General features: G+C 45.6%; 1 protein-coding gene across 1 annotated transcript; it reads left to right on the top strand.

The window, feature by feature from the left end:
• Window positions 1-15,524: 15,524 nt before the first annotated feature.
• LOC129843495 (zinc finger and SCAN domain-containing protein 12-like) lies at window positions 15,525-17,957 on the top strand. Its single transcript, XM_055912245.1, has 2 exons — window positions 15,525-16,013; window positions 16,217-17,957. Exons 1-2 carry the CDS (start codon window positions 15,617-15,619, stop codon window positions 16,990-16,992), a joined length of 1,173 nt encoding a protein of 390 aa, XP_055768220.1. The 5' UTR covers window positions 15,525-15,616; the 3' UTR covers window positions 16,993-17,957.
• Window positions 17,958-19,670: the final 1,713 nt, after the last annotated feature.

Raw genomic sequence — 19,670 nt, 5'->3', positions numbered from 1 at the left:
GGGGGATCATTACTGGCTGTAAACTGGGGGATCACTACTGGCTGTAAGCTGGGGGATCATTACTGGCTGTAAACTGGGGGATCACTACTGGTTGTAAACTGGGGGATCACTACTGGCTGTAAGCTGGGGGATCACTACTGGCTGTAAGCTGGGGGATCACTACTGGCTGTAAACTGGGGGACCACTACTGGCTGTAAGCTGGGGGATCACTACTGGCTGTAAGCTGGGGGATCACTACTGGCTGTAAGCTGGGGGATCACTACTGGCTGTAAACTGGGGGATCACTACTGGCTGTAAGCTGGGGGACCACTACTGGCTGTAAGCTGGGGGATCACTACTGGCTGTAAACTGGGGGATCACTACTGGCTGTAAGCTGGGGGCTTTGGATCCCTACTGGCTGTAAGCTGGGGGATCACTACTGGCTGTAAACTGGGGGATCACTACTGGCTGTAAGCTGGGGGATCATTACTGGCTGTAAACTGGGGGATCACTACTGGCTGTAAGCTGGGGGATCATTACTGGCTGTAAACTGGGGGATCACTACTGGTTGTAAACTGGGGGATCACTACTGGCTGTAAGCTGGGGGATCATTACTGGCTGTAAACTGGGGGATCACTACTGGTTGTAAACTGGGGGATCACTACTGGCTGTAAGCTGGGGGATCACTACTGGTTGTAAACTGGGGGATCACTACTGGCTGTAAGCTGGGGGACCACTACTGGCTGTAAGCTGGGGGACCACTACTGGCTGTAAGCTGGGGGATCACTACTGGCTGTAAGCTGGGGGATCACTACTGGCTGTAAGCTGGGGGATCACTACTGGCTGTAAGCTGGGGGATCACTACTGGCTGTACGCTGGGGGCTTTGGATCACTACTGGCTGTAAGCTGGGGGATCACTACTGGCTGTAAGCTGGGGGATCACTACTGGCTGTAAGCTGGGGGACCACTATTGGCTGTAAGCTGGGGGACCACTATTGGCTGTAAGATGGGGGATCACTACTGGCTGTAAGCTGGGGGACCACTATTGGCTGTAAACTGGGGGTTCACTACTGGTTGTAAACTGGGGGATCACTACTGGCTGTAAGCTGGGGGGGTTTGGATCACTACTGGCTGTAAGCCGGGGGATCATTACTGGCTGTAAGCTGGGGGATCACTACTGGCTGTAAGCTGGGGGATCACTACTGGCTGTAAGCTGGGGGATCACTACTGGCTGTAAGCTGGGGGATCACTACTGGCTGTAAGCTGGGGGATCACTACTGGCTGTAAGCTGGGGGACCACTACTGGCTGTAAGCTGGGGGATCACTACTGGCTGTAAGCTGGGGGATCACTACTGGCTGTAAGCTGGGGGATCACCACTGGCTGTAAGCTGGGGGATCACTACTGGCTGTAAGCGGGGGATCACTAATGGCTGTAAGCGAACGAGTGATGCGTGTTTGGAGCAATACTGTCTGTATCCAAGGCTCAGCCAATCATTCACATAACAGAATGCAACACACGACTGAAGAGAGAAGAGACAACCAATGTGCTAGTTATAGCATCATCGGCTCTCTGGAAAGACATCGGGAGAGTAGGAAAGACATCGGGAGAGTAGAAAGGCATTTTGTCAGTTACAGCAGTGCGTCCCCTGAATGATAACGAAGAGGTACTGTAGGTGAGAAGCCTGACCACGGGGGTGAGAAGGTGATGAAAGAGCACTTCATGAGCTGTAACCGAAAAACAACTGGCATTTGGAAAGTTTGAGGTGAGGGAAAAAGACCGAGGTAAAGACCGTTTCACGTAGGATATTCAACGGATATTCGCCTGTAGTTTTCCTTACGTCCACCAACAGCAGTTAGTGACAAATCAAAATGTTCAAATTCCAATAGCTATTTAACCATTACTCCATTACCATTTTATATATATATTTTTCTTCTAAAACTCGACTTCAAAACACTCTCCTGCAAACCCGCCTCACCAATTAAAAAAAAAAAAGAAGTATTATTCACCTCAAATCTGAAATCCACAACAGAAGCTAGCCAGCTCACTGGTTAACGTTAGTATTCAGCTAACCACGGTTGGCGGTCATCAGCTATCCTTTAGCTCGAAAAGCAATCGCCAGTTTTGTACAACGCGACTCAGACCAGAGCATACCAGACCTATTTTCTCTCCATATCCCCGGATTTCTACCGCAAGCTCTGGACATTTACACCTGGATCTTGCAGCTAGCTAGCTGCTATCCGAGTGACTATTGGCTTACGTCGGTCCTGGAACAAACATCAATTATTCCGTAGCTAGCCAGCTGAAGAGTTCCATCAGCCACTCCTGGGCTACAATCACATATCCGGAGCCGTTTTCCTGCCGATACGGAGCCCCACCGGGCCTTCACGACTGGACTACCAACGTTTTCTGCCCGAGGAAGTTATCCAACTGGCCCCACCGTCGCGACGTAAACTGAACGCCCATCTGCGGCCCGCTAATCGTTAGCTGTCTTATCGTCTCCTTTCTGAATAGGTCTATCGGACAATTTTCTTGGGTCACTAAAACTATCTATTTTGCCAATTGGATTGGTCCCCTCTACCACACAGAACCCCACTAATCTAACGACAGAAACGCACGAGGTGGCTAAAAACAGACCTGCCAGCTTGCTACCCATGGCCCGGCTAGCTGTATGAATCGCCGTGACCCCAACCAACCTCACTACTCACTGGACCCTTATGATCACTCGACTAAGCATGCCTCTCCTTAATGTCAATATGCCTTGTCTATTGCTGTTCTGGTTAGTGTTTATTGTCTTATTTCACTGTAGAGCCTCTAGCCCTGCTCATTATACCTTATCCAACCTTTCAGTTCTACCACCCACACATGCGATGACATCTGGTTTCAATTATGTTTCTGGAGACAATATCTCTCTCATCATCACTCAATGCCTAGGTTTACCTCCACTGTATTCACATCCTACCATACCTTTGTCTGTACATTATACCTTGAAGCTATTTTATCGCCCCCAGAACCTTCTCCTTTTACTCTCTGTTCCAGACGTCCTAGACGACCAATTCTCATAGCTTTTAGCCGTACCCTTATCCTACTCCTCCTCTGTTCCTCTGGTGATGTAGAGGTGAATCCAGGCCCTGCAGTGCCTAGCTCCACTCCTATTCCCCAGGCGCTCTCTTTTGATGACTTCTGTAACCGTAATAACCTTGGTTTCATGCATGTTAACATTAGAAGCCTCCTCCCTAAGTTTGTTTTATTCACTGCTTTAGCACACTCTGCCAACACGGATGTCCTAGCCGTGTCTGAATCCTGGCTTAGGAAGACCACCAAAAACTCTGAAATCTCCATCCCTAACTACAACATTTTCAGACAAGATAGAACGACCAAAGTGGGCGGTGTTGCAATCTACTGCAGAGATAGCCTGCAGAGTTCTGTCCTACTATCCAGGTCTGTACCCAAACAATTTGAAATTCTACTTTTAAAAATCCACCTCTCTAAAAACAAGTCTCTCACCGCTGCCGCCTGCTATAGACCACCCTCTTCCCCCAGCTGTGCTCTGGACACCATATGTGAACTGATTGCCCCCCATCTACCTTCAGAGCTCGTGCTGCTAGGTGACCTAAACTGGGATATGCTTAACACCCCAGCCATCCTACAATCTAAACTTGATGCCCTCAATCTCACACAAATTATCAATGAACCTACCAGGTACTACCCCAAAGCCGTCAACACGGGCACCATCATAGATATCATCCTAACAAACTTGCCCTCTAAATACACCTCTGCTGTTTTCAACCAAGATCTCAGCGATCACTGCCTCATTTCCTGCATCCGTAATGGGTCAGCGGTCAAACGACCTCCACTCATCACTGTCAAACGCTCCCTGAAACACTTCAGCGACCAGGCCTTTCTAATCGACCTGGCCCGGGTATTCTGGAAGGATATTGACCTCATCCCGTCAGTAGAGGATGCCTGGTTATTTAAATAAAATGCCTTCCTCACCATCTTAAATAAGCATGCCCCATTCAAGAAATGTAGAACCAGGAACAGATATAGCCCTTGGTTCTCTCCAGACCTGACTGCCCTTAACCAACACCAAAACATCCTATGGCGTTCTGTATTATCATCGAACAGCCCCTCTGATATGCAACTTTTCAGGGAAGTTAGAAATCAATATACACAGGCAGTTAGAAAAGCCAAGGCTAGCTTTTTCAAGCAGAAATTTGCTTCCTGCAACACAAACTCAAAAAAGTTCTGGGACACTGTAAAGTCCTTGGAGAATAAGAACACCTCCTCCCAGCTGCCCACTGCACTGAGGATAGGAAACTCTGTCACCACCGATAAATCCACTATAATTGAGAATTTCAATAAGCATTTTTCTACGGCTGGCCATGCTTTCCACCTGGCCACCCCTACCCCGGTCAACAGCACTGCACCCCACACAGCAACTCGCCCAAGCCTTCCCCATTTCTCCTTCTCCCAAATCCAGTCAGCTGATGTTCTGAAAGAGCTGCAAAATCTGGACCCCTACAAATCAGCCGGGCTAGACAATCTGGACCCTTTCTTTCTTAAACTGTCTGCCGAAATTGTTGCAACCCCTATTACTAGCCTGTTCAACCTCTCTTTCGTGTCGTCTGAGATTCCCAAAGATTGGAAAGCAGCTGCGGTCATCCCCCTCTTCAAAGGGGGGGGACACTCTTGACCCAAACTGCTACAGACCTATATCTATCCCACCCTGCCTTTCTAAGGTCTTCGAAAGCTAAGTCAACAAACAGATTACCGACCATTTCGATTCCCACCGCACCTTCTCCGCTATGCAGTCTGGTTTCAGAGCTGGTCACGGGTGCACCTCAGCCACACTCAAGGTCCTAAACGATATCTTAACCGCCATCAATAAGAAACATTACTGTGCAGCCGTATTCATTGACCTGGCCAAGGCTTTCGACTTTGTCAATCACCACATCCTCATCGGCAGACTCGATAGCCTTGGTTTCTCAAATGATTGCCTCGCCTGGTTCACCAACTACTTCTCTGATAGAGTTCAGTGTGTCAAATCGGAGGGCCTGTTGTCCGGGCCTCTGGCAGTCTCTATGGGGGTGCCACAGGGTTCAATTCTTGGGCCGACTCTCTTCTCTGTATACATCAATGATGTCGCTCTTGCTGCTGGTGAGTCTCTGATCAACCTCTACGCAGACGACACCATTCTGTATACTTCTGGCCCTTCTTTGGACACTTAACAACCATCCAGATGAGCTTCAATGCCATACAACTCTCATTCCGTGGCCTACAACTGCGCTTAAATGCAAGTAAAACTAAATGCATGCTATTCAACCGATCGCTGCCTGCTCCTGCCCGTGTGTCCAGCATCACTACTCTGGACGGTTCTGACTTACAATATGTGGACAACTACAAATACCTGGGTGTCTGGTTAGACTGATGTGAGTCTGGAAGGAGAGTTTACAAACATCTCCAATCCAAAGATAAATCTAGAATTGGCTTCCTATTTCGCAACAAAGCATCCTTCACTCATGCTGCCAAACATACCCTCATAAAACTGACCATCTTACCGATCCTCGACTTTGTCGATGTAATTTACAAAATAGCCTCCAATACCCTACTCAACAAATTGGAGGCAGTCTATCACAGTGCCATCCGTTTTGTCACCAAAGCCCCATATACTACCCACCACTGTGACCTGTACGCTCTCGTTGGCTGCCCCTCGCTTCATACTCGTCGCAAAACCCACTGGCTCCAGGTCATCTACAAGACCCTGCTAGGTAAAGTCCCCCCTTATCTCAGCTCACTGGTCACCATAGCAGCACCCACCTGTAGCACGTGCTCCAGCAGGTACAGTGGGGCAAAAAAGTATTTAGTCAGTATCTCAAATGGTTAGTCATGTTGTTAAGTATCTTGCGAGCCAGAGAAATGTTGAGCAACATTAGCAAACTTAACAAATATTTGAGTTTATGGTGTGAAAATTAGCTGGCTAATAAAGTCAGACAACTAGCTAACGTTACAACATCAGACGAGCTAACGTTAGTAACCTAACCAATCCGCTATAGTAACTGGTATAGACTCCTTGCCGTTCCTCAAGTTATAACGCGTTAGTTGATTACTGGACCCTGGCAATCTGTGAAATGTTAACTAGCTAACTATCTGTGAACTGATGTTTTCCCTCTAAAGTATGTAGTTAATTTTCAGAATGAGAGAATTAGAAATTGAGTTAAGTGTTTACTGAGTATAACATACTTTTACAATCGCCAATATTTTAATATAATTTTTAAGACAAATTAGGCTGGCAGGTTCTCTGGCCCAACCTCCAGTACAGTAGGTGGTGATAATACACTATTAACGTTGGATACCAACTTTCAATAAACCCCACTGAAAAATACGTTTACTTATATAAAATATGGTGGATCGAGTTCACTCAGGCTCTGTTTTCCATTGAAAACCATTGGGGGAAAATGATCAGTAATGATCTACTTAACTCATGGACTTTCATTGAACCAGAAAAAAACGGTACTCCCTAAAAACACCCCACTTCAATTTAAGTGACTTCGTAGCAGGTTAGTAAAGCATTTTCATAACCTGCTACATTAATTATCCTAACCTGCTGCGTAAAGTCGTAGCTGTATAGAAGTGGCGTGTTTAAGAGTCCCAAAAAAACAAACAGCGAATGGGATGTCTCGCTTCCTCTTCTGTCTCTGCTCTGTCGATACTCGATTGCTCTAGCCTGTAACTGAACGCAACAAAACCAGACAAAGCGGAAGTTGCTGCCCTGCTATTAAAGATGGTAGCCAGTTAAGAGTCGAGCTAGTAGCTTTCAAGCAAGATATTCATCTCAATATAAAACAATACAGCGCCGTAGAAAAGGACCATTAGTCGCAACTGACGAGATACAGCCTACCTGCCTTTCCAGGTGGAAGAAAACGGGGGACAGAGACTTGCTAACTACGTAGTTGGCTTTTCTACAAGTAATCTGGTCAGTTGGCTAGCTTTTGTTCAACAACAACTTTAGCCGGATTTATGTTTTTGTACCTTCATGAACGAGGAATGTTTACAGTCTAATTATGACGATAATGTTACAAATTCTAGTTTTGTGAGGTCCAAACAAACCCGGCAGTTTGTGAGTAGGACACGGAAGTTTATGCACAACTAGTCGTCGGTTAAGGTATATATTTGTAAAACCTTTAACGTTAGCTGGTCTGATATTGCTCCGTTTTAAAAATATAAATAGCTCAAATGAACCATAACGTTATTTTTTTCTTCATGTCGATACCTTTAAACGACGTTATGAAAAAAATATCCCAAAATAATACCGGAGGAGGAAGTTTTGTAGATTATTAGGTTGCGGCCATGTTGATGGCGTCATTAGTCGGCCTGAGTTCAGTTCTTTACGTCGGGCGAGTGTATGGAAGCGTTTAGCTGCCAAAACTCAATTGGAATTGCAAATGGGCAAATGATAAATCAATATCATGTTTGCAATTCCTTTTCCTACCTGGGTATGCATTTCCAAAATTGGTATTTTCATGGTTGAGTATGCATATTGTCTGCCAATTTACAAAATAAATAGCAGAGTGTGTTTGATATTTAAGTTCCATGGTACTATCCAGTACAACACTGATACATTTAAAATGTAAATGCTTAATTAAATGACAAATCATTTGTCATGTTTGCCATTTAATTTCCTTGTTGTGATAGCATGAATTGTGACAAAAAGAAAAATGATTCTCAATTGACAATGCTTTTCCATATTCTGTGGTTTAAGACTGATCATTAGAATTTTGACGATCAAATTCGATAAATCAATTGCAATGCTTAATTTTGCTATTTTGTTTCCTCATGAAGTGTTATCGTTTTCGATCTGTGCTGATTGTCAAACACTGAAGATGTGTCAGGAGAAGTGCAGTATTATCATAAGGAGACTTGGAGTATGCATATGGAGGAGGAATGGAGAGGAAAAGAGAGGCAGGAGGTTTGAGAAGGAGGAAGAGGGTGAGCTTGAGTTGGTTAAAAATGGTGGGGAAAAGGCAGATGGTTTGTTAAAGAAGAATGATAGAAAGTGTAAGCAGAGTGAGCTGAAGACCGGAGGAGAAATGGAAGTGAATGAGGGCGTAGTATCGGAGGTGGTCGGTGTGGTGAAGTTCTCGGAGCCCGAGGCACCGAGGGTCAGGATAACGATGAGTCTGTGATAGTAGGAGTGACGTTTTTGGAAGAAGTGGACTCTTGCCTTTTGGCTGATCCATTTGTAGTTTCAGGGTGGGTGCAAACAGAGTTGGGTGCTGTGGAATCGGTGAAGGTGACCGGAAGTGGTCTTGTGATAATTGTTGTTTCTGCTGGTGCTCCGCGTTAAATGAATGGGGACAAGAAATGTGAATTGTTTTGCGCTCAAGAAAAGGGAGCCATTCGGCCTCCCGAGTGGCGCAAGGCATCGCAGTGCTAGCTGCATCACTATAGATCCTGGTTCGATACCGGGCTCCGGCTGCGACTGGGAGACCCATGAGGCAGCGCACAATTGACCCAGCGTCGTCCGGGTTAGGGGGAGGGTCGTCTGGGTTAGGGGGAGGGTCGTCTGGGTTAGGGGGAGGGTCGTCTGGGTTAGGGGGAGGGTCGTCTGGGTTAGGGGGAGGGTCGTCTGGGTTAGGGGGAGGGTCGTCTGGGTTAGGGGGAGGGTCGTCTGGGTTAGGGGGAGGGTCGTCTGGGTTAGGGGGAGGGTCGTCTGGGTTAGGGGGAGGGTCGTCTGGGTTAGGGGGAGGGTCGTCTGGGTTAGGGGGAGGGTCGTCCGGGTTAGGGGGAGGGTCGTCCGGGTTAGGGGGAGGGTTTGGCTGTCCGTTTGCTTTATCATCAATCGAGATAGGCAACATCAGTAAACATCAATTGATCATGTAATTTCAGATACTTGAGGGTAGCCTCACGACAACTCAATACAAATGGCACATGTTGTTTACATGGCTAGCTAGCTACATGCCAAATGGATCTGGCTACCTTCACATATCTGAAAATACATGATCCATTGATGGTTACTGATCATGAAAAACATGCTGTTACTTGCTGTTTAACTCTGATAGAGACACACGTGGAATAATTAGAAATGTGTAGTTCTGACTAGAAGCTTAAGAGGGGATGATATTAAAACCAACATTTATTTAACAATCCCCTGAAAACGGCACGTAGTTGTCAAGGGTTTTAGTGGAGCTGGTGGTCCCCTTGCCCCACAGCAGCCAAATGGAAGGTTCTGTACCGTATTGTGATGTTTTATTGATAACAAACTATCCTCAATAGGATCTTCTGACTGGGGGAGGGTTTTTAAGAGGCCTGACACTTGCTGTAAACATGAACACGCATCGCTTGCTGTAAACATTAACACGCATCGCTTGCTGTAAACATGAACACGCATCGCTTGCTGTAAACATGAACACGCATCGCTTGCTGTAAACATTAACACGCATCGCTTGCTGTAAACATGAACACGCATCGCTTGCTGTAAACATGAACACGCATCGCTTGCTGTAAACATTAACACGCATCGCTTGCTGTAAACATTAACACGCATCGCTTGCTGTAAACATGAACACGCATCGCTTGCTGTAAACAATAACACTACTTGCTGTACGTATTTGGAAACATAAGGAACGTACTGTATCTTTCATATCAGCAAGAAATCATTTTCAAAAAAAATGTTTAAATGAGTTACACACTGTTTTGTAGGGTTTTGATTCCCACACTGCCGTGTCTTCGTGTTACATCGCTTGTTCGCTCCTCCAAGGTGGCTTAGCAGTTCAGACGTCTTTTCCGTATTGTCTTGTCGTGTCCTGTATATATATATATATTTACACCTTTTCTTCACATATCTTTTATTTATTTTATTATCCAAGAACTCAACTACAAAAGCTTCCTGCAAAAGCTTTCCTGCAACCCGCTTCACCAATTACAATAAGTAATATTTACCTCAATCTGAAAATCCATCGTGGAAGATAGCCAGGGGCTAATTCAGAAGCTAGCCTGATAGCTAACCAGAAGCTACTCCGATAGCTAGCCAGAAGCTAATCTGTAGCTGCCCCGAAATTAGCCGGTTTGCTAGCTAGCGTTGGTGTTTCAGCTGCCCACGTTTTGCGGTCATCAGCTATTCCTTTAGCTCGATAATCTACCGGCACTTTTGTGCAACGCGACTCGGACCGGAGCATTCCGGGACTTTTTTTCTCCCAGTTTCCCCGGATTCCAACCGCAGGCTCTGGACACTTGCACCTTGATTTCGCAGCTAGCTAGCTGCATACCGTGTGACTATTGGCTTACGTCGACCCCGGAGCAAACTCAAATCATGCTGGAGCTAGCCAGCTGAGGAGTTCCATCACCATCCGGACCCGTTTCTTTTGTTGCTGCTGCAGATACGGAACCCCACCGGGCCTTCACGACTGACTGCCGACGTTATCTGCCCGAGGGATGTATCCAACCGGCAAATCCGTCCCGACGTTACCTGAACGCTCACCTGAGGCCCGCTAATCGTTAGCTGTCCTATCGGCTGCTATCTGAACAAAACCCCACTACACGGAACCTACCGACGGAAACGCACGAGGTATCTACAAACAGACCTCCATCCTATGCTGCTACCGATAGCCATATACCCGGCCAGCTGTCTGGATCGCCACGACCCCAACCAACCTCTACTCACTGGACCCTTACTGATCACTCGATTAAGCATGCCTCTCCTTAATGTAAATATGCCTTGTCCATTGCTGTTCTGGTTAGTGTTTATTGGCTTATTTCACTGTAGAGATTCTAGCCCTGCTCTCTATACCATATCCAACCTCTCAGTTCCACCACCCACATATGCGATGACATCACCTGGTTTCAATGATGTTTCTAGAGACAAGATCTCTCTCATCATCACTCAATACCTAGGTTTACCTCCACTGTATTCACATCCTACCATACCTTTGTCTGTACATTATTCCTTTAAACTATTTTATCGCCCCCAGAAACTTCCTTTTACTCTCTGCTCTAGTAGCTCTAGGCGACCAATTCTCATAGCTTTTAGCCGTACCATTATCCTACTTCTCCTCTGTTCCTCTGGTGATGTAGAGGTGAATCCAGGCCCTGCAGTACCTGGCTCCACTCCTATTCCCCAGGCGCTCTTTTTTGATGACTTCTGTAACCGTAATAGCCTTGGCTTCATGCATGTTAACATTAGAAGCCTCCTCCCTAAGTTTGTTTTGTTCACTGCTTTAGCACACTCTACCAACCCGGATGTTTTAGCCGTGTCTGAATCCTGGCTTAGAAAGACCACCAAAAATTCAGACGTTTTTATCCCCAATTACAATATTTTCAGACAAGATAGAACGGCCAAAGGGGGCGGTGTTGCAATCTACTGCAAAGACTGCCTGCAGAGTTCTGTTATACTATCCAGGTCTGTTCCCAAACAATTTGAACTTCTACTTTTAAAAATCCACCTCTCTAAAAACAAGTCTCTCACCGTTGCCGCCTGCTATAGACCACCCTCTGCCCCCAGCTGTGCTCTGGACACTATATGTGAACTGATTGCCCCCCATCTATCTTCAGAGCTCGTGCTGCTAGGCGACCTAAATTTGAACATGCTCAACACCCCAGCCACCCTACAATCTAAGCTTGATGCCCTCAATCTCACACAAATTATCAATGAACCTACCAGGTACCACCCCAATTCCGTAAACACGGGTACCCTCATAGATATCATCCTAACAAACTTGCCCTCCAAATACACCTCTGCTGTTTTCAACCAAGATCTCAGCGATCACTGCCTCATTGCCTGCACCCGTAATGGGTCAGCGGTCAAACGACCTCCACTCATCACTGTCAAACGCTCCCTGAAACACTTCAGCGAGCAGGCCTTCCTAATCGACCTGGCCGGGATATCCTGGAAGGATATTGATCTCATCCCGTCAGTAGAGGATGCCTGGTCATTTTTTTAAAATGCCTTCCTCACCATCTTGAATAAGCATGCCCCATTCAAGAAATTTAGAACCAGGAACAGATATAGCCCTTGGTTCTCTCCTGACCTGACTGCCCTTAACCATCAGAAAAACATCCTATGGCGTTCTGCATTAGCATCGAACAGCCCCCGTGATATGCAACTTTTCAGGGAAGCCAGAAACCAATATACACAGGCAGTTAGAACAGCCAAGGCTAGCTTTTTCAAGCAGAAATTTGCTTCCTGCAACACAAATTCAAAAAAGTTCTGGGACACCGTAAAGTCCATGGAGAATAAGAACACCTCCTCCCAGCTTCCAACCGCTCTGAAGATAGGAAACACTGTCACCACCGACAAATCCACTATAATTGAGAATTTCAATAAGCATTTTTCTACGGCTGGCCATGCTTTCCACCTGGCTACCCCTACCCCGGACAACAGCACTGCCCTCCCCTCTGCTACTCGCCCAAGCCTTCCCCATTTCTCTTTCTCCCAAATACAGTCAGCTGATGTTCTTAATGAGCTGCAAAATCTGGACCCTTACAAATCAGCCGGGCTAGATAATCTGGACCCTTTCTTTCTAAAACTATCTGCTGAAATTGTTGCCACCCCTATTACTAGCCTCTTCAACCTCTCTTTCGTGTCGTCTGAGATCCCCAAAGATTGGAAAGCAGCTGCGGTTATCCCCCTCTTCAAAGGGGGGGACACCCTTGACCCTAACTGCTACAGACCTATATCTATCCTACCCTGCCTTTCTAAGGTCTTCGAAAGCCAAGTCAACAAACAGATTACCGACCATTTCGAATCACACCACACCTTCTCCGCTATGCAATCTGGTTTCAGAGCTGGTCATGGGTGCACCTCAGCCACGCTCAAGGTCATAAACGATATCGTAACCGCCATCGATAGGAAACAATACTGTGCAGCCGTATTCATTGACCTGGCCAAGGCTTTTGACTCTGTCAATCACCACATCCTCATTGGCAGACTCGACAGCCTTGGTTTCTCTAATGATTGCCTCGCCTGGTTCACCAACTACTTCTCTGATAGAGTTCAGTGTGTCAAATCGGAGGGTCTGTTGTCCGGGCCTCTGGCAGTCTCTATGGGGGTGCCACAGGGTTCAATTCTTGGACCGACCCTCTTCTCTGTTTACATCAATGATGTCGCTCTTGCTGCTGGTGATTCTCTGATCCACCTCTACGCAGACGACACTATTCTGTATACTTCTGGCCCTTCTTTTGACACTGTGTTAACCCTCCAGGCGAGCTTCAATGCCATACAACTCTCCTTCCGTGGCCTCCAACTGCTCTTAAATACAAGTAAAACCAAATGCATGCTCTTCAACCGATCGCTGCCTGCTCCTGCCCGCCTGTCCAACATCACTACTTTGGACGGCTCTGACTTAGAATATGTGGACAACTACAAATACCTAGGTGTCTGGTTAGACTGTAAACTCTCCTTCCAGACCCACATCAAACATCTCCAATCCAAAGTCAAATCTAGAATTGGCTTCCTATTCCGCAACAAAGCATCCTTTACTCATGCTGCCAAACATACCCTTGTAAAACTGACCATCCTACCAATCCTCGACTTCGGTGATGTCATTTACAAAATAGCCTCCAAAACCCTACTCAATAAATTGGATGCAGTCTATCACAGTGCCATCCGTTTTGTCACCAAAGCCCCATATACTACCCACCACTGCGACCTGTACACTCTCGTTGGCTGGCCCTCGCTTCATACTCGTCGCCAAACCCACTGGTTCCAGGTCATCTACAAGACCCTGCTAGGTAAAGTCCCCCCTTATCTCAGCTCGCTGGTCACCATAGCAGCACCTACCTGTAGCACGCGCTCCAGCAGGTATATCTCTCTAGTCACCCCCAAAACCAATTCTTCCTTTGGACGCCTCTCCTTCCAGTTCTCTGCTGCCAATGACTGGAACGAACTACAAAAATCTCTGAAACTGGAAACACCTATCTCCCTCACTAGCTTTAAGCACCAGCTGTCAGAGCAGCTCATAGATTACTGCACCTGTACATAACCCATCTACAATTTAGCCCAAACAACTACCTCTTTACCTACTGTATTTATTTATTAATTTATTTTGCTCCTTTGCACCCCATTATTTCTGTCTCTACTTTGCACTTTCTTCCAATGCAAACCAACCATTCCAGTGTTTTTTTTGTTTTTATTTTACTTGCTGTGTTGTACTCACTTCGCCTCCATGGCCTTTTTATATTTTATTTATTTATACATATATCTGTTTGCCTTCACCTCCCTTATCTCACCTCACTTGCTCACATTGTATATAGACTTATTTTTTTTCACTGTATTATTGACTATATGTTTGTTTTTACTCCATGTGTAACTATGTGTTGTTGTATGTGTCGAACTGCTTTGCTTTATCTTGGCCAGGTCGCAATTGTAAATGAGAACGTGTTCTCAATTTGCCTACCTGGTTAAATAAAGGTTAAATAAATAAAAATAAATAAATTGTTGACTGAGGGTTCCCACACGGCCGTGTCTTCGTGTTACATCGCTTGTTGACTGAGGGTTCCCACACGGCCGTGTCTTCGTGTTACATCGCTTGTTGACTGAGGGTTCCCACACGGCCGTGTCTTCGTGTTACATCGCTTGTTGACTGAGGGTTCCCACACGGCCGTGTCTTCGTGTTGACTGAGGGTTCCCACACGGCCGTGTCTTCGTGTTACATCGCTTGTTGACTGAGGGTTCCCACACTGCCGTGTCTTCGTGTTACATCGCTTGTTGACTGAGGGTTCCCACACGGCTGTGTCTTCGTGTTACATCGCTTGTTGACTGAGGGTTCCCACACGGCCGTGTCTTCGTGTTACATCGCTTGTTGACTGAGGGTTCCCACACGGCCGTGTCTTCGTGTTACATCGCTTGTTGAATGAGGGTTCCCACACGGCCGTGTCATGTTACATCGCTTGTTGACTGAGGGTTCCCACACGGCCGTGTCTTCATGTTACATCGCTTGTTGACTGAGGGTTCCCACACGGCCGTGTCTTCGTGTTACATCGCTTGTTGACTGAAGACAGACTGAAGACATAGCTGGCCACCTGTGTTAATTAGCTGTCTAACGTGCTCTGAACACCTGTGTTAATTAGCTGTCTAACGTGCTCTGAACACCTGTGTTAATTAGCTGGGGAGGAAGTGTAGTTCAACTGGAGGCACAAACAGCGTATGGATCTGTGACAAACTGCTACAGGAAGTGTAGCATTTTTTTATTTGAAAGATTCTTTCTCGCTGATTTAGAAGTAGTTGAATTAGCTGATGAGAAGAGAACACTGGTAAATAATCATATTACACTGTCAATACTGTGTTGTAATGTATCATTCTTCTATTACAGGTGTATGGACTTCCTGCTGTCTTCTTCTACTACAGGTCATCTAAAGTGTATGGACTTCCTGCTGTCTTCTACTACAGGTCATCTAAAGTGTATGGACTTCCTGCTGTCTTCTTCTACTACAGGTCATTTACAGTGTATGGACTTCCTGCTGTCTTCTTCTACTACTACAGGTCATCTAAAGTGTATGGACTTCCTACTGTCTTCTTCTTCTACAGGTCATCTAAAGTGTATGGACTTCCTGCTGTCTTCTTCTAAAGGTCAACTAAAGTGTATGGACATACTGCTGTCTTGCCATTGACTGTATTGTCAGTGTTCCCACCAGCAGGACAACATGAGTGGAGAGAAGGAAGCATTGCTGGAAGAAATTGAACAGAGTTTACACCCTCTAACGGAGGATCATTTACGATACCTGTGTAACCGCTGTGGAATAGATGGCTCCCAAGTTACAGGAAAGAACCATCGCTCGTTGCGACGTAAAATCATGGAGGAAATGTGGGAAAATGCAGATTCGGTCAAATCGGAGGAGCAGGGAATGTCTTGGTTACTCCGACTGAAAGATGCCATCAGAAAGATACAGGAAGAATCTAGTGTGGCACCCATGAGTCCCAGCCAGTCTGATGATGATGATGATGATGATGATGATGCTACAGACTGCGATGAAGAATGGAACGTGGAGGACAATGATGAAGAGGGAGATTCAGATTCGATGTCATCAAGTAGGAACAATGGTGTGTATTAGACTACAGTCTGCTTCTGTAACAGTTCATTGATTGGTAAATATTTATTTATTGAGCCATATTTCCTGAACGTAACTATTCAGTGTTGTATAGCAGCTCATCTGTGTTGGATGGGGAAGATGCTTAAACACTAGTTCATTGTGAAATACTTTGGTACCAGTGAGGAACCTTAACTTCATGTCTTTGTTTCACAGGGGACAACCCTAACGGTCGCTCGCTCAGTGGGAGGGTCTTATCATCTGGGAAGACTCCAGGGTTGAAAGAGATCCAGCGACCTTATAGCTGTGATGTATGTGAGAAAAGTTTCCCACATTTAGGAGACCTAAAGAGACACCAGAGAATACACACAGGAGAGAAACCATATGGCTGTGATCAATGTGGGAAGAGTTTCCGTCAGCCAGGGCAACTGACTAAACACAAGGTAATACACACTGGAGAGAAATCTTTTCGCTGTGATCAATGTGGGAAGAGTTTTGCTCGAGCAGATTCCAGGACTGAACACAAGCGAACACACACAGGATGGAAATCTTATGTCTGTGATCAATGTGGGAAGAGTTTCACTACCTTAGGAGCACTGACTATACACCAGAGAATTCACACAGGAGAGAAACCTTATGTCTGTGCTGTATGTGAAAAGAGTTTCCGTCAGTCAGGACAACTGACTATACACAAGCGAAGACACACAGGAGAGAAACCATATAATTGTGATCAATGTGAGAAGAGTTTTGCTGAAGCTGGTTCCCTGACTGAACACAAACGAACACATACAGGAGAGAAACCATATGTCTGTGATCAATGTGGGAAGAGTTTCACTACCTTAGGAACACTGACTATACACCAGAGAATTCACACAGGAGAGAAACCATATGTCTGTACTGTATGTGGAAAGGGTTTCCGTCAAACGGTACAACTGACAAGGCACAAGAGAACACACACGGGAGATAAATCTTATAGAAGCTTTGATCAATGAGGGGATTCGATCATCTCGCCTGGGTTTGCTCGGTACGAAGTGTTTGCATCTGGTGAAAGGTGGATTGCGTTCGTTTTGGAACCAGGAAAGCCCATGGCAAAGTCGGCTCAAAACAAAAGTGACATAGATTTAAGCTCGTGAAGTAATGACTGTGACTCTTTTTTTTTTCAAAAGCACCAAGTGATTGCTTTTGATAAAATCATCTTATCTGCCTTCTCAATGAAAACTCATTTGATGTTTTATGGAGAAGATATGTATGTTTCTGATGCACCGTGGTGGCTTGTTGACAACATGACCGAGCGATGCAGATTACTGTTACATTTCAGAAGGGCGCTCCTCCAACGCTTTCGCCCGTTTTACGTCACGGGCCATAGACGGGGGGGGGGGCGTGGCTTAGCATGATCCAATCCGCCCACTGACTTTACACAAGCTAACACACACACTGGAGAGAAGCCTTTCCAATGCTCTGTGTGGATAGAGTTACACCAACATAAGGCTTTTTTGAAATCTCAGGAGAGAAACCAAACCTCTGTGCTATATGTGGAAACAGTTTTCCGTCAGGCATTACACAACTGACTAGACACATGCTAACACACAGGGGAGAGGGCTGTGATCAATGAGGGAAGAGTTTTGCTCGAGCGGATTACCTGACTGATACTCACAGTTGAAGATGCATCAGCGAACACACACTGGAGAGAGAGACATTATAGATGTGTGGTCTGCTGTGAGTTTAGTTTATTAGGATCCCCATTTAGCCACAGGATTTTGGATCCCCATTCTTCACGGTTTTGGTACCGTGAATAAACTCTGTGGTGTGTCTGCTGGGGTATCTACAGTGTATTTGGAAAGTATTCAGACCCCGGGGGAGAAGGACCTTGGCCAGGGCGGTGACCAAGAACACGATGGTCACTCTGACAGAGCTCCTCAGTTCCTCTGTGGAGATGGGAGAACCTTCTAGAAGGACAACCTTCTAGAAGGACAACCATCTCTGCACTACTCCACCAATCAGGCCTTTATGGTAGAGTGTCCAGATGGAAGCCACTCCTCAGTAAAAGGCACATGACAGCCCGCTTAGAGTTTGCCAAAAGGCACCTAAAGGACTCTTAGACCATGAGAAACAAGCATCATGCTGTGGGGATGTTTTTCAGCAGCAGGGACTGGGAGACTAGTCAGGATCGAGGGAAACATGAACGGAGCAAGGTACAGAGAGATCCTTGATAAAAACCTGCTCCGGACCTCAGACTGGGGCGATGGTTCATCTTCCAACAGGACAATGACCCTAAGCACACAGCCAAGACGACGCAGAAGTGGCTTCGGGACAAGTCTCTGAATGTCCTTGAGTGGCCCAGCCAGAGACCGGACTTGAACCCGATCTAACATCTCTGGAGAGACCTGAAAATAGCTGTGCAGCGACGCTCCCCAGCCAACCTGACAGAGCTTGAGAGGATCTGCAGAGAAGAATGGGGGAAACTCTCCAAATACAAGTTGGTGTCATACCCAAGAAAACTCAAGGCTGTAATCGCTGCCAAAGGTGCTTCAAAAAAAGTACTGATTTAAAGGGTCTGAATAGTTATGTAAATATGTCATTTTTTAAACTTTATTTGTATACATTTGCAACAACAAAAAATTAAATTATCAGGTTTTCTTTCATCATGGGGTATTGAGTGTAGATTGATGATAAACAATTTAATCAATTTTAGAATAAGGCCGTAACGTAACAACGTGGAATAAATCAAGGGAACAGAATACTTCCTGTTCTGAAGTGTAATTACAAATACATTATACAAGTGGTGAATTCAACACACAAATATTTCTGAAGACAAGAAGTAGTCCATTTCTCCTCAACTCTCAACCATACAAGACTATCATCCATGTTGTTGATGTTAGTTATATATGCGTGTAGTTAAAGGGCAAGGCGTGCTGCTTTGTTTTGAGCCAGGTTTGCTGGGTCTTTTCTGCACCTGATCATATGAGTAGACAGTCATCAAGATGGGACAAGACCAGAGTCTGGACAACTAGTACAGTTGATCTTTGTGTCAGAAACACAGAACATATTTTTATAACAGACACACCTCTCTCCATCTTCACAACAACTCAGTCAATATGACTAGACCATGTTAACTTCTCCCCATCTAAACAACAACTTAGTCAATATGACTAGACCATGTTAACTTCTCCCCATCTTCACAACAACTTAGTCAATATGACTAGACCATGTTAACTTCTCTCCATCTTCACAACAACTCAGTCAATATGACTTGACCATGTTAACTTCTCTCCATCTTCACAACAACTCAGTCAATATGACTTGACCATGTTAACTTCTCCCCATCTTCACAACAACTTAGTCAATATGACTAGACCATGTTAACTTCTCTCCATCTTCACAACAACTCAGTCAATATGACTTGACCATGTTAACTTCTCCCCATCTTCACAACAACTCAGTCAATATGACTTGACCATGTTAACTTCTCTCCATCTTCACAACAACTCAGTCAATATGACTTGACCATGTTAACTTCTCTCCATCTTCACAACAACTCAGTCAATATGTCTTGACCATGTTAACTTCTCCCCATCTTCACAACAACTCAGTCAATATGACTTGACCATGTTAACTTCTCTCCATCTACACAACAACTTAGTCAATATGACTTGACCATGTTAACTTCTCT

Source organism: Salvelinus fontinalis, unplaced genomic scaffold, assembly GCF_029448725.1.
Source record: "Salvelinus fontinalis isolate EN_2023a unplaced genomic scaffold, ASM2944872v1 scaffold_0144, whole genome shotgun sequence".
Taxonomy (NCBI): Eukaryota; Metazoa; Chordata; class Actinopteri; order Salmoniformes; family Salmonidae; genus Salvelinus; species Salvelinus fontinalis.
The sequence above is the reverse complement of the archived record's forward strand: the minus strand, read 5'-3'. Positions and strand labels throughout refer to the sequence as shown.